Source organism: Thalassophryne amazonica, chromosome 17, assembly GCF_902500255.1.
Source record: "Thalassophryne amazonica chromosome 17, fThaAma1.1, whole genome shotgun sequence".
NCBI lineage: Eukaryota > Metazoa > Chordata > Actinopteri > Batrachoidiformes > Batrachoididae > Thalassophryne > Thalassophryne amazonica.
The window spans coordinates 26,560,885-26,574,660 of NC_047119.1; the positions used below are offsets into that span (position 1 = coordinate 26,560,885).

The 13,776-nt window shown below is 40.5% G+C and overlaps 1 protein-coding gene across 3 annotated transcripts in view; it reads left to right on the forward strand.

Moving 5' to 3' along the window:
* The window catches only part of ciz1a (cdkn1a interacting zinc finger protein 1a), a 29,879-nt gene that overhangs the window by 10,610 nt on the left and 5,493 nt on the right, over positions 1-13,776 (forward strand). For 2 of the 3 annotated variants that reach the window (XM_034191766.1, XM_034191767.1), the window contains exons 3-13: positions 146-273; positions 444-664; positions 1,078-1,195; positions 1,746-1,833; positions 2,634-2,743; positions 6,397-6,476; positions 6,664-6,867; positions 7,031-7,161; positions 7,268-7,361; positions 7,500-7,613; positions 7,708-7,866. In XM_034191766.1, the coding sequence (XP_034047657.1) occupies positions 146-273; positions 444-664; positions 1,078-1,195; positions 1,746-1,833; positions 2,634-2,743; positions 6,397-6,476; positions 6,664-6,867; positions 7,031-7,161; positions 7,268-7,361; positions 7,500-7,613; positions 7,708-7,866 (1,447 nt within the window). The remainder of the gene's footprint in view (positions 1-145; positions 274-443; positions 665-1,077; positions 1,196-1,745; positions 1,834-2,633; positions 2,744-6,396; positions 6,477-6,663; positions 6,868-7,030; positions 7,162-7,267; positions 7,362-7,499; positions 7,614-7,707; positions 7,867-13,776) is intronic. The other variant, XM_034191768.1, reaches the window with a different exon arrangement.

A 13,776-nucleotide genomic window follows, 5' to 3' on the forward strand; every position in this document is an offset into this window, starting at 1 on the left:
TTATATCAGCTAAATATCCTGCTATCACTATATAAAGCGAGTCTGAAGCTTGTTATTCAACTTGACCAAAACATTCTCTTTTGTGACAAAATTCAGTAATACCAATGAAAAAAAATACCTTTTTTCCTGCCCTCCTCCTTTCTAGACCCATGCCTGTACCTCCCCAGTCAGCACCTCATCCCAGAATGGTCAGGATGTGCCAGGCAACCCAGACTACCATCATTGCACCCAATCCGATGCTGCAGGGGGCTATACTGATGCAACAAATGCAGGGTACAGTTTGAAGTGTCCAACATCTAGAAAAAGGGTCACAACCCAGTTTCTTGTATAAAGCAGTATTGACCATGAATATTATCTGAAGTTAAATTTCACATCGTTGCAATTTTTAGTTTAATTACATGCCTACCATGAAATGCATGGCTTCATTTTTTATTTCTGTCCAGGTAACATGCGGAGCTTTGGGATGGGGGGGCAGCAGTTTCGCCAGTTTTTCGCAGCGGGGGCCAGGTCATCCCTGCTAGGGCCTGTTCCCATGGGTGTTGCCATGAAGTCCCCAGTCAGGGGTTTCCCAGGTCCTCGATCCTATCACCCCCCTGCTCGTTACTACAATAATACCACATCCTCATCATCGTCCTCAACGGCCACTTTGGTAATTATAGCAGCAGCCTTGTAGTCTTGTCCTTTTGTTGTGTGGATTAAATTGTTGCCTGAATGTGGTTGTTTATGATAGACTGATATTTAGGCTTAAATATGTGTAACAAATTTTTAAATTAGGTGATCAGATCATACAAAAATGTGTAATGAAACTGAGCTTTTAATTTTTGTAAGCCCTATGTAGTTGTGCAATTGCTTGCATGTATAAAAAAAGCACAGTAATAATGTTGTTTTTCTATGTAAAGTCATAAAAATCTTGGTTTAAATAATTATATTCTCTGAATTAAAAAAGAAATCATGGTAACCATGTCATCATCTCAGACATTTGTCTGCTGTTGATAACTTTCACATTAAGCTAGTGTTGATGATAACAGTGATAAAATAGCTCGGCCTAATTTGTAATCCTGATGTCTCTGTGTGTAGGACACTGCAGCTCGCCAGCCTGACAGGAAGAGGGACATGGAGCACATGGTCACAGGGAGTACAGATGAACAACCAGCAGCGAGCAGCACCGTTGAAGCTGAAGAACAGACTGAAACAGGTACTGCTGCAGTGTAGTCTTCACTAACAGGTTACATGCTATAGGTACTTATAAACCTTAATGCACTATGCCGAATGCTTGTAAATGTACAACTATGTACTTTATTTGTGCTTGTCCACACCAGAATAATAACCAGAAATTTATGCTGTGCTTTCTGGTGCAAACATACATTTCAAAGTGCTTTTACATCAACAGTTAGAATAAATAAAAGAAATACAATCACAATCTGTGTGGAGTTTGCATGTTCTCGCCGTGTTTGTGTGGGTTCCTTCCGGGACATGCAGGTTAGGTGAATTGGAAACTTTAAATTGTCCGTTTGGGTGCGGGTGTGAATGTGTTTGTCTGTGTGTGGCCCTGCGACAGCCTGGCATCATGTCCAGGGGTGTACTCTTGCCCTATGACTATTGGCATAGGCTCCAGCCCCTCATGATCCTAAATTGGAGTAAACGGTTAAAAATGAGTGAGGGGTTTTTTTGTTTGTTTGTTTGTTTTTTTCTCTGGCATTGGTTCATTGTACATTAGCTACAGTATCTCTGACTGTAATTCTCAGATGTTGCCATGGCAGAGACGGACAAACCCACGCAGCCCTCAGAGGAGTATCATGAGGAACCTGTAGTGAAGAAGCAGAGGACAGAGGGGTATGCTGCCTGTGGACACTTTTTTAAACCCTGCAGAGGGTATTTCTGTTGAATGTTGCAGTCCAGCATTAGGGGTCTTCAGTTGGTTCAGAACGCTGCTGCCAGACTTTTGACACAAAGCAGAAGGTTTGAACATATCACGCTATTTTGGCATCTTTACACTGGCTCCCTGTCTCTGTGAGAGCAGATTTTAAGGTTTTATGATTGACTTATAAATTTGTTCATGGACTGGCGCCATCTTATCTGGCTGATCTGGTGGAACCCTATGAGCCGGCCCAGGCTTTGCGGTCGCAGGATGCGGGACTTCTCTGTGTTCCCAGCTGGTCAAAGAGCTTTTTCTTATCGTGCACCCGCTCTGTGGAATGGTCTTCCTGCAACCGTGAGGCAGTCGGAGTCCATGGACATTTTTAAGTCAAGACTTAAAACCTATTTTTATTCTCATGAATAGTTTTTTTTTTTTTTTTTTTTTTACCAGTTTTATTCTTTTACTTCTGTTTTTAATTATGTATTTGAATTTTTTTAATTTTTATTTATTTATTTTAATTTTTTATGTTGAACTTTTCTGTGTGAGGTGACTTGAGACAGCTTTTATTGTGATTTGGTGCTTTATAAGCTGATTAAATTGAATTGAATGAAGTTCTGTGTGTATTTATGTCTACAGACATGACTGAAAAATGTGTTCATTTGTTTGTTCATTCATTTGTTTTACACAAGAGTGCAGTTGTGTTTTGAAAAGGGCTCTCCTGCATTACTCACTTGATTTGTGTTGACGTTCTCTCTTGTTCTTACTTCTCTCACAGGTCAGAGTACATAGAGCAGACTGCTGCTGATGCTTCCACTGTTGTGGAAACTGATGACAAAGGTGTTTCTCCTGAGTATGTCATCAGTGCTGAGGAGGGCCAGCCTGAAGGTAAAACTTTCCCAGACATAATGATGAGCCTGGAAATTGCGTGGTTGCAGATATGTTTTTGTAATAACCACAAGTTTTGTCTTAGTGGAACTTAAGAAACTACAGATGATATAATACTGTGTCTGTGTAAGAGTTGCATGACTTCCAAGTTTTTATTATTTAGTTTTTAGTTGGGAGTTGTGTCACTGAAAGCAGAGTTGAGGACAACTAACTGCTGATGACGTTATTAGTAAAACCATAGGTTTATTTAATGGTTTACACCGAGTGATAACACTAGTTTAAAAAAATAAAAATAAAAGATTTAAAAAAAAAATCTTGCATGGACTTTGAGAACTTGTTTATGATCATTTTGGGGTGCTGAGTCCGAATCTGAGCTCAGAGTTCCTCTGTCACATCATTTTTCTGTGCAATCTACATGTTCCGTATTGATGGATTACGCAAAAGTTGCTCATTCACTCAAGGGTTTGACACCACTAATCATGCACAAAAGCAGCTTCAAAAGCATAGTTTTTAAACCAGGTTCACGAAATACGATCAAAGAGCTGTAATATTGTTTATGGCTCCAAAGAGGTGTGCAAGCCTGCAGCTTTAGCTTCGGTGCTTGATACGAGAAGTAGTCACAAAGTTAGAAAAACAGCTGTTTCCGTTTTTTAAAGATATGTTTGACTCTAACAGCATTAGTCAGGGCTGTGAAAACTCTGGCTCCACAAAATTCTGCATATTTCATCATGGGGGGGGGGGGGGTCTTAGAGTTTTACTCTGTAATCGTGATCGTCACTGAATTTTCAAAATGTCTATCGCAAAGTGTTCTTTTTTTAACAACATTGTGCAAGTTTTATAAGTCCGCGGACACTGATCTGTGTGTTACAGATATGAATCTGTGTCCTCGGATCCACAGAGTTTCAAGGAGAAAAAAGCCTGGCTGTTGAGACAGTTGTCGTAAAGCAGCACTGGTTGGTTGCTGCGGCGACGCTTAAGCTAAACGTAGCATGTGGACATCGCAAACCTTTAGAGCTCTAAAGTTTTTAAAAGAAGAATTGTGCAGCACGTCTGTCACAGACTGACATCGGACAGAGAGAAGATGGCGAGAAAGATTGTTTGAAAAGTCTGATAAGGACAAGAATCTGGAATTGTCGCTGGCTTCATCAACGCATTTGAAAGATGAAATGGGAAAAGCAAACTGTGCTCTCAGGAAACACAGTAAGAATTTTTCTCTCTGGAAAATAAGCATTGTGCTGTTCAAACAGGATTTTAGAAAACATTCTGACTTTTCATTAATCTAGACTTTCTTTCATTGGGAAAAAAAATGGCTTTGAATGGATTTACATGAATTTACACAAGAATATAAATGAGTTTTTTATTAATGTAGACTTTTTTCATGGGAAAACAACACTGTCGTTGAGTGGATTTACAGGAATTTACACAAGAATATGCAGCTTTTTTACTATAAGATATGTTATTGATATTTTATCATGATTTTCAAAATATTCTACAAGCTTTAGCTGCGGTTTTTGAAATGCTGTAACAGTCTTTTCAGTCTTCTTGAATTTCATGTAGTTTAATTGTTCTGAGTTAATGCATAATTTGGTTTACAATTAAAAGGAAAATCATTCCAGGTCCTACTTCCACATCATATTGTGTTATTTCAACATTATCATTGACTGTTCAAATGAAAGGTTGAATACAAGGTCCTTTAAATATGCACTAATTTTGAGGTTTTTGTTCCAGGAGATGCTGAAAATCTATCATTAGATAAAAAATTAATTTGGTTTCTGGGATCCCACGGGGCCTGAGTCCCCGGCTCCTGCGGGCCTGTGCCCCCCAGACCCCCCGCAAATTTTCCTCGGATTTCACAATTTTCATTTCACAGCCCTGATTAGTTTCTTGTTCTTCTTGAATGTTTATTGTGTGCAAAAATATATATATATATATTTTTCAATTTGTTTTCATATCTCAGAAAAGTGATGTGATTGGCAAAACTAACTTCAGATTCAGCGCCCCGAAGTTACTCAAAATCCATTAAAAAAAAACTCCATGCAAGAAAAAATTGTGTTGACCAGTGTAATCTATCTCAAACAGATAAATGGAGTGCTCGTCTGTAGCACTTTTCCATCTGACGCATCTACTCAAAGTGCTTTACAGTGATGCCTCACGTTCACCCATTCAAACACACACGTTAATGTCAGTATGCTGCCATGCAAGGAGCTCAACTGCACATCAGGAGAAACTTAGGGATTAAGGATGTAGCCCAACTGTCCTCAGTGATTTTTCTGGTGTGATTGGCATTTGAACCAAGGATCATCTGGTTCCAAGCCCACCGCTTTAACCTCCAGACCATCATCTCCCCCAAAATTAATGCATATACCAACAACGAACAGCTTATACACATTTTGGAAATGGGTAGAAACAACAGGTATCGAGTAAGTAAAGTCAGTCAAGTGCCTGTATTGTCATTGTTCATAACATATATACAACAAAACTTGTCCTCTGCATTTAACCCATCCTAATTACAGTTGGACACAATCCATCCACTCGGAGCATGGGCAGCCACAGTCCACTACCCAGGGAGCAACTCTAGATGTAGAGGCTCTGCCTTGGTCAGGGGTAGAGAAAGGAGCAGATCCTAAATAAGCATGTTTATGATTGTGAGAGGAAACCGGAGTGCCCGGAGGAAACCCACACAGACACGGGGAGAAAATGCAAACTCCACGCAGAAAGGGTGGGAAGCGATCCCACTACCTTCTTGCTGTGAGGTGGATGATACAGTTTCTATTTTAAGTGTGAAGGAAGAAAAAAGTTTGTAACATTCCTTTGAAGAAATTAAACTCATGTGGGATCCAGCCTGTTGTTTGTGCTAAACTTTCTTTCTTTTTTTTTTTTTCTTTTCTTTTTTGGTACACTTAATTTTTGAGCTTGTAGAATATCCTTCTCTTCCATCTTAGCCATTTGTAATGTCCATAGTCTAGACATCAAGAAATCCATGATCGAACCCATATTTTTTTTTTCCTTCTTTGTTGTTGCAGTAAACTCTGATGGCGAGTGACAAAAATAGCTTCCGATGTTGTACAAAGCAAACATGGGCACTAGCAGGATTCACTGTTGATTTATTTTGTACCTGCTGTTTCCCTGTACTTAAAAACTAGTTTACAATCTCCTATCTAGACCACATGTTATCACACTATGCGCATGTGCTGAAAGCAAACGCACATCCCGATTGTGACGTGATCTTGTCAGGTTGTCCAGTGTGACACCAGTTGCAAGCCTTTTGCTTGCAGTCATGGTCCTTCCATCACAATTTTTGCTGTTTAGTCCTGGTTTGCATTTATGTTGTAAGTGTTGGATGCAGCAAAGTACCTCTGTGTAACAGGAAATGGAAAGCTTTTGGTCAGCTCCAACACTACTCAAAATAATCCAGCCTCTTCCGACTTGCATCCCATATGATGATGTGTCCATCTCCTAAATTAGAGGAGGTCTCACAGATCAGGGTTGAGTCTACACCCATGCTGCTGCCTCAGTGCGACAGACAGTGAATGTTATAATCAGTTGATCACTGACGAGTCAACATCAAGCATCACAGAGCAGTGGGGTCCACTGGTTGACTAATTGCCTAGTCCGGTGGGTGTGATTGGTTGTAATTTTTTCAACTTTTTCAGACTGTATCCTTTTGGAGGAAGGAAGCTTCACAGGAGGATTAGATGCTGCTGAGACAGGAGAGGAGAGCAGAGCTGCTGAGGTGAGAGTGGCTTCTAATGTCAGTGTATACTTCACGAATTACTGCACATTGGATAAATACTGTAAATGCTCTATCAAAGACAACATTTGTCACTAAACCACCAGGTTTTGAGCTACATCTCAGTTAGTATTTGTCAACCTTGTGTAGAGCTGCTAAATTAATCTGGTTTGCAATCAAACTTTTGCAGGTGCAAAGTTCATCAGCCCCGTCACCAAACAGCACATTGAGGAAAGCAAACCAGGCGGCTGGAGTACCCCCAGAGGGACGGGGACTGGGAAAAAATGTCCCATTGTCTTCAGAAGAAAACCTGGAAGAAGGCGAGGAGGGAATCGTGGAGGGTGGCAGCAAATTCTACTGCTACCTTTGCAGCATCACCTGCTTTAACCAGCAAGTAAGTGTAACACCTGCCTACATCAACGGAGGCACTGTGGGAAAGCAGCCTCATCCTGAGCTCGATTCAGTCCTTTGAAACACACAAAAGAATGAAATTGCATCAAATGAAACTTATGTATTTCTTTTATGAATTTGTTGTCTTCTATTTTGTGTTTTTTAAGAACTTCAGGAGTCATATGAACAGTGTTTCCCACCAGCAGAGGATGATGGAGATTCAGCACATGAGCAATGCCTGCCTTGTCAGCCTGTTGCCACGACTGCAGGAGTCTCTTCTGGGAGCACAAAAAGATGGGTCAGTGTTAGGAGTACTTATGTTTGAACATGCAACAGTTCTTTGTTTTTAAGGAGCAAAACCATCAAACAAACAAAAGGTTAAATTACATTTGTATGCTCTGCAGAGAGAAAAAGTCGGCCTTAAAGCGTTGGTGTGTCACCTGTCAGACTCACTTCACCTGTAGTGTCATGGAACACCGTCGCACTGAGGACCACAAAGTAATATTTCGGGTTTTTGGTTGTTTTATTTTGGTGTAGAGCAGAATTTTACACAGTGGACAAATTTGGGCAGCTGGGGTTTCATATCACTGTGATTTGAATGAAAACAAGTCTTAATGGTCTGTTGTCCATACTTAGTTTGCCACTCGAACAACCACCTCCTCCTGCTCAGTCTGCAAGAAACACTTCAGGACCTCCCAGGTTTACGTGGAGCACTTGCAGTCTCAGGAGCACAGGTGGAAAGTGGAGAAGGTGCCTGTGCTTTATTTTCCTTCCTGCATCAAAGCTAGCAGGCAGTGCTTTCCTGTAGGTGAAGTGCTCACATTACACCTCTCCTCTGTGTTAGCTTGAAGAAAAGGAGAGCTCTGATACTTTGGCCAAGCTTTCATCCATGGACACAGAAGGCTGTTCAGTGGAAGATGAAGACAATGAAGAGGAGGAGGAGGAGGGGGATGGTGAAGTGGTAGAGGAAGACGAAGGAGACCAACAATGCTCCAACCAACAGGTGACATATTTTGTTATGCCACATTCTACACACTGTAATTAATTATTTTTGTTAGTCTTTTTTTATAATATATGGTTCTGTGTGGTCTCTGCATTTGAACAGTTCTGTTCTAAATTGAATAAATTTATCCTCGATAAAGGCACAACTTTTCAACGGTGACTAAAGCCTCGGTCCCACAAAATAATAAGCTGTGAATTATGAGCCACGCATGCGTGTGTCAGCAATTATTCGAAGAATGACCCACGTTTTTATCTATCACGTATCCACTACTAAGGTGCCTCTCTGTACCCCGCATGTACCACATAGCAGCCTCTAGTGAGCCACGCCCGACCTGTCATTAGAGCCTCGAATGGCTCACATCAGCCACGCTAAGATTTGCATTATCATGGCTGTGATAGCGCCATGGTAACGCAATGTTGGCGCACGTTTAGGCATGGGTTTGGTCCAAACCTCCAGCCTTCCCACACCTGGTCCCTTTAAAGTGTGGGTTTCAATTTACAGCAGCATTTAAAGATGTCACATTTTTTAAATGCAGTTCAAAAATAGATGCTCCAGTACAGTCCTGCGGTTGTGCGCTGCGCGCCAGGCTGCTGTCCACCTGTAATGCACCAGACCAGTTACAACCGAACCAAGGGTTCCTGGACAGCCGCCTCTGTGCTCTTCGCTGGCTCCGCAGCTCACTGGCTTTATTTCTTCTGCGGCTTTAAATACACACATTGTGATCCCACTTTTAACTTTGTGTTAATCCATTTATTTCTGCAAAATCGCTCTTTTGTGTGTGCGCTGCTGTTCTGCATTCCTGGACAGCTGCTTCTGTGCTCCTTCTCCCTGACTTTCTTTCCATCCATGGCTTGCTGACTTTATTTTTTTCCCTGGCTTTAAACACAATCATTTTCACACTGTGATTCCATTTTTAACTTTGTGTTTGTCCGTTTATTTCTGCAAAATTGCTCTTTTGCGCGCACTGCGGTTCTGCATACACAGTGAGGTGGCCGCTTTAATTATATACACCTGCTGCTACAACTCATGTGGATCACTTTTCAAAAAAAATTATTTTTTTTTATTTCTTCCGCAGCTTACAAGTCACCGTGATACAACTTTTAACTTTGTGTTATGTCTTCAAAATCAAGTCTTTTGTGCGCTCTTGTTCTGTGTTGCAGCTCTGCACTGATTTTCGTGGCATGCGGTTATTTCTTCCGCAGCTTTTACACAGTCATCCAAATTTTAACTTTGTGTTCATCTGTTATTGACTGAAAAATCACTCTTTTGTGATCTGGCTTCTGTCTAAATGCTCCATTGGGGCGTGATGAGTCACTGCCTCAGCACACACAGTGGAGCTCGTGATCCATTAACAAGATATTAGATCAACCATAGACACACTTTTACAGCTAGGACCTTTTTTATCAAGCTATAAAAACATAAAAAATATTTACCTTAAGCTGTTCAAAATACAACCCCTGGCAAAAATTATGGAATCACCGGCCTCGGAGGATGTTCATTCAGTTGTTTAATTTTGTAGAAAAAAAGCAGATCACAGACATGACACAAAACTAAAGTCATTGCGAATGGCAACTTTCTGGCTATAAGAAATCAGGAAAAAAATTGTGGAAGTCAGTAACAGTTACTTTTTTAGACCAAGCAGAGGAAAAAAAAATATGGAATCGCTCAATTCTGAGGAAAAAATTATTGAATCATGAAAAACAAAACGCTCCAACACATCACTAGTACTTTGTTGCATCACCTCTGGCTTTTATAACAGCTTGCAGTCTCTGAGGCATGGACGTAATGAGTGTCAAACAGTGCTCTTCATCAATCTGGCTCCAACTTTCTCTGATTGCTGTTGCCAGATCAGCTTTGCAGGTTGGAGCCTTGTCATGGACCATTTTCTTCAACTTCCACCAAAGATTTTCAATTGGATTAAGATCCGGACTATTTGCAGGCCATGACATTGACCCTATGTGTCTTTTTGCAAGGAATGTTTTCACAGTTTTTGCTCTGTGGCAAGATGCATTATCATCTTGAAAAATGATTTCATCATCCCCAAACATCCTTTCAATTGATGGGATAAGAAAAGTGTCCAAAATATCAGCGTAAACTTGTGCATTTATTGATGATGTAATGACAGCCATCTCCCCACTGCCTTTACCTGATATGCAGCCCCATATCATCAATGACCGTGGAAATTTACATGTTCTCTTCAGGCACTCATCTTTATAAATCTCATTGGAACGGCACCAAACAAAAGTTCCAGCATCATCACCTTGCCCGATGCAGATTCGAGATTCATCACTGAATATGACTTTCATCTAGTCATCCACAGTCCACGATTGCTTTTCCTTAGCCCATTGTAACCTTGTTTTTTTTCTGTTTAGGTGTCAATGATGGCTTTCGTTTAGCTTTTCTGTATGTAAATCCCATTTCCTTTAATCAATCAATCAATCAATCAACCCCTTTCTTATATAGCGCCAAATCACAACAAACAGTTGCCCCAAGGCGCTCCATATTGTAAGGCAAGGCCATACAACAATTATGAAAAACCCCAACGGTCAAAACGACCCCCTATGAGCAAGCACTTGGCCACAGTGGGAAGGAAAAACTCCCTTTTAACAGGAAGAAACCTCCAGCAGAACCAGGCTCAGGGAGGGGCAGTCTTCTGCTGAGACTGGTTGGGGCTGAGGGAAAGAACCAGGAAAAAGACATGCCGAGAAGGGGGGCAGAGATCGATCACTAATGATTAAATGCAGAGTGATGCATACGGAGCAAAAAGAGAAAGAAACAGTGCATCATGGGAACCCCCCCACAGTCTACGTCTAAAGCAACATAACCAAGGGATGGTCCAGGGTCACCCGATCCAGCCCTAACTATAAGCCTTAGCGAAAAGGAAAGTTTTAAGCCTAATCTTAAAAGTAGAGAGGGTATCTGTCTCCCTGATCTGAATTGGGAGCTGGTTCCACAGGAGAGGAGCCTGAAAGCTGAAGGCTCTGCCTCCCATTCTACTCTTACAAACCCTAGGAACTACAAGTAAGCCCGCAGTCTGAGAGCGAAGCGCTCTAATGGGGTAATATGGTACTACGAGGTCCCTAAGATAAGATGGGACCTGATTATTCAAAACCTTATAAGTAAGAAGAAGAATTTTAAATTCTATTCTAGAATTAACAGGAAGCCAATGAAGAGAGGCCAACACGGGTGAGATATGCTCTCTCCTGCTAGTCCCCATCAGTACTCTAGCTGCAGCATTCTGAACCAACTGAAGGCTTTTTAGGGAACTTTTAGGACAACCTGATAACAATGAATTACAATAGTCCAGCCTAGAGGAAATAAATGCATGAATTCGTTTTTCAGCATCACTCTGAGACAAGACCTTTCTGATTTTAGAGATATTGCGTAAATGCAAAAAGGCAGTCCTACATATTTGTTTAATATGCGCTTTGAATGACATATCCTGATCAAAAATGACTCCAAGATTTCTCACAGTATTACTAGAGATCAGGGAAATGCCATCCAGAGTAACGATCTGGTTAGACACCATGCTTCTAAGATTTGTGGGTCCAAGTACAATAACTTCAGTTTTATCTGAGTTTAAAAGCAGGAAATTAGAGGTCATCCATGTCTTTATGTCTGTAAGATAATCCTGCAGTTTAGCTAATTGGTGTGTATCCTCTGGCTTCATGGATAGATAAAGCTGGGTATCATCTGCGTAACAATGAAAATTTAAGCAATACCGTCTAATAATACTGCCTAAGGGAAGCATGTATAAAGTGAATAAAATTGGTCCTAGCACAGAACCTTGTGGAACTCCATAATTAACTTTAGTCTGTGAAGAAGATTCCCCATTTACATGAACAAACTGTAATCTATTAGACAAATATGATTCAAACCACCGCAGCGCAGTGCCTTTAATACCTATGACATGCTCTAATCTCTGTAATAAAATTTTATGGTCAACAGTATCAAAAGCAGCACTGAGGTCCAACAGAACAAGCACAGAGATAAGTCCACTGTCCAAAGCCATAAGAAGATCATTTGTAACCTTCACTAATGCTGTTTCTGTACTATGATGAATTCTAAAACCTGACTGAAACTCTTCAAATAGACCATTCCTCTGCAGGTGATCAGTTAGCTGTTTTACAACTACCCTCTCAAGAATCTTTGAGAGAAAAGGAAGGTTGGAGATTGGCCTATAATTAGCTAAGATAGCTGGGTCAAGTGATGGCTTTTTAAGTAATGGTTTAATTACTGCCACCTTAAAGGCCTGTGGTACATAACCAACTAACAAAGATAGATTGATCATATTTAAGATTGAAGCATTAAATAATGGTAGGACTTCCTTGAGCAGCCTGGCAGGAATGGGGTCTAAAAAACATGTTGATGGTTTGGATGAAGTAACTAATGAAAATAACTCAGACAGAACAATCGGAGAGAAAGAGTCTAACCAAATACCGGCATCACTGAAAGCAGCCAAAGATAACGATACATCTTTGGGATGGTTATGAGTAATTTTTTCTCTAATAGTCAAAATTTTGTTAGCAAAGAAAGTCATGAAGTCATTACTAGTTAAAGTTAATGGAATACTCAGCTCAATAGAGCTCTGACTCTTTGTCAGCCTGGCTACAGTGCTGAAAAGAAACCTGGGGTTCTTATTTTCTTCAATTAGTGATGAGTAGAAAGATGTCCTAGCTTTACGGAGGGCTTTTTTATAGAGCAACAAACTCTTTTTCCAGGCTAAGTGAAGATCTTCTAAATTAGTGAGACGCCATTTCCTCTCCAACTTACGGGTTATCTGCTTTAAGCTACGAGTTTGTGAGTTATACCACGGAGTCAGACACTTCTGATTTAAAGCTCTCTTTTTCAGAGGAGCTACAGCATCCAAAGTTGTCTTCAATGAGGATGTAAAACTATTGACGAGATACTCTAACTCCCTTACAGAGTTTAGGTAGCTACTCTGCTCTGTGTTGGTATATGACATTAGAGAACATAAAGAAGGAATCATATCCTTAAACATAGTTACAGCGCTTTCTGAAAGACTTCTAGTGTAATGAAACTTATTCCCCACTGCAGGGTAGTCCATCAGAGTAAATGTAAATGTTATTAAAAAATGATCAGACAGAAGGGAGTTTTCAGGGAATACTGTTAAGTCTTCTATTTCCATACCATAAGTCAGAACAAGATCTAAAATATGATTAAAGTGGTGGGTGGACTCATTTACTTTTTGAGCAAAGCCGATAGAGTCTAATAATAGATTAAATGCAGTGTTGAGGCTGTCATTCTCAGCATCTGTGTGGATGTTAAAATCGCCCACTATAATTATCTTATCTGAGCTAAGCACTAAGTCAGACAAAAGGTCTGAAAATTCACAGAGAAACTCACAGTAACGACCAGGTGGACGATAGATAATAACAAATAAAACTGGTTTTTGGGACTTCCAATTTGGATGGACAAGACTAAGAGACAAGCTTTCAAATGAATTAAAGCTCTGTCTAGGTTTTTGATTAATTAATAAGCTGGAATGGAAGATTGCTGCTAATCCTCCGCCCCGGCCCGTGCTACGAGCATTCTGACAGTTAGTGTGACTCGGGGGTGTTGACTCATTTAAACTAACATATTCATCCTGCTGTAACCAGGTTTCTGTTAGGCAGAATAAATCAATACGTTGATCAATTATTATATCATTTACCAACAGGGACTTAGAAGAGAGAGACCTAATGTTTAATAGACCACATTTAACTGTTTTAGTCTGTGGTGCAATTGAAGGTGCTATATTATTTTTTCTTTTTGAATTTTTATGCTTAAATAGATTTTTGCTGGTTATTGGTGGTCTGGGAGCAGGCACTGTCTCTACGGGGATGGGGTAATGAGGGGATGGCAGGGGGAGAGAAGCTGCAGAGAGGTGTATAAGACCACAGCTCTGCC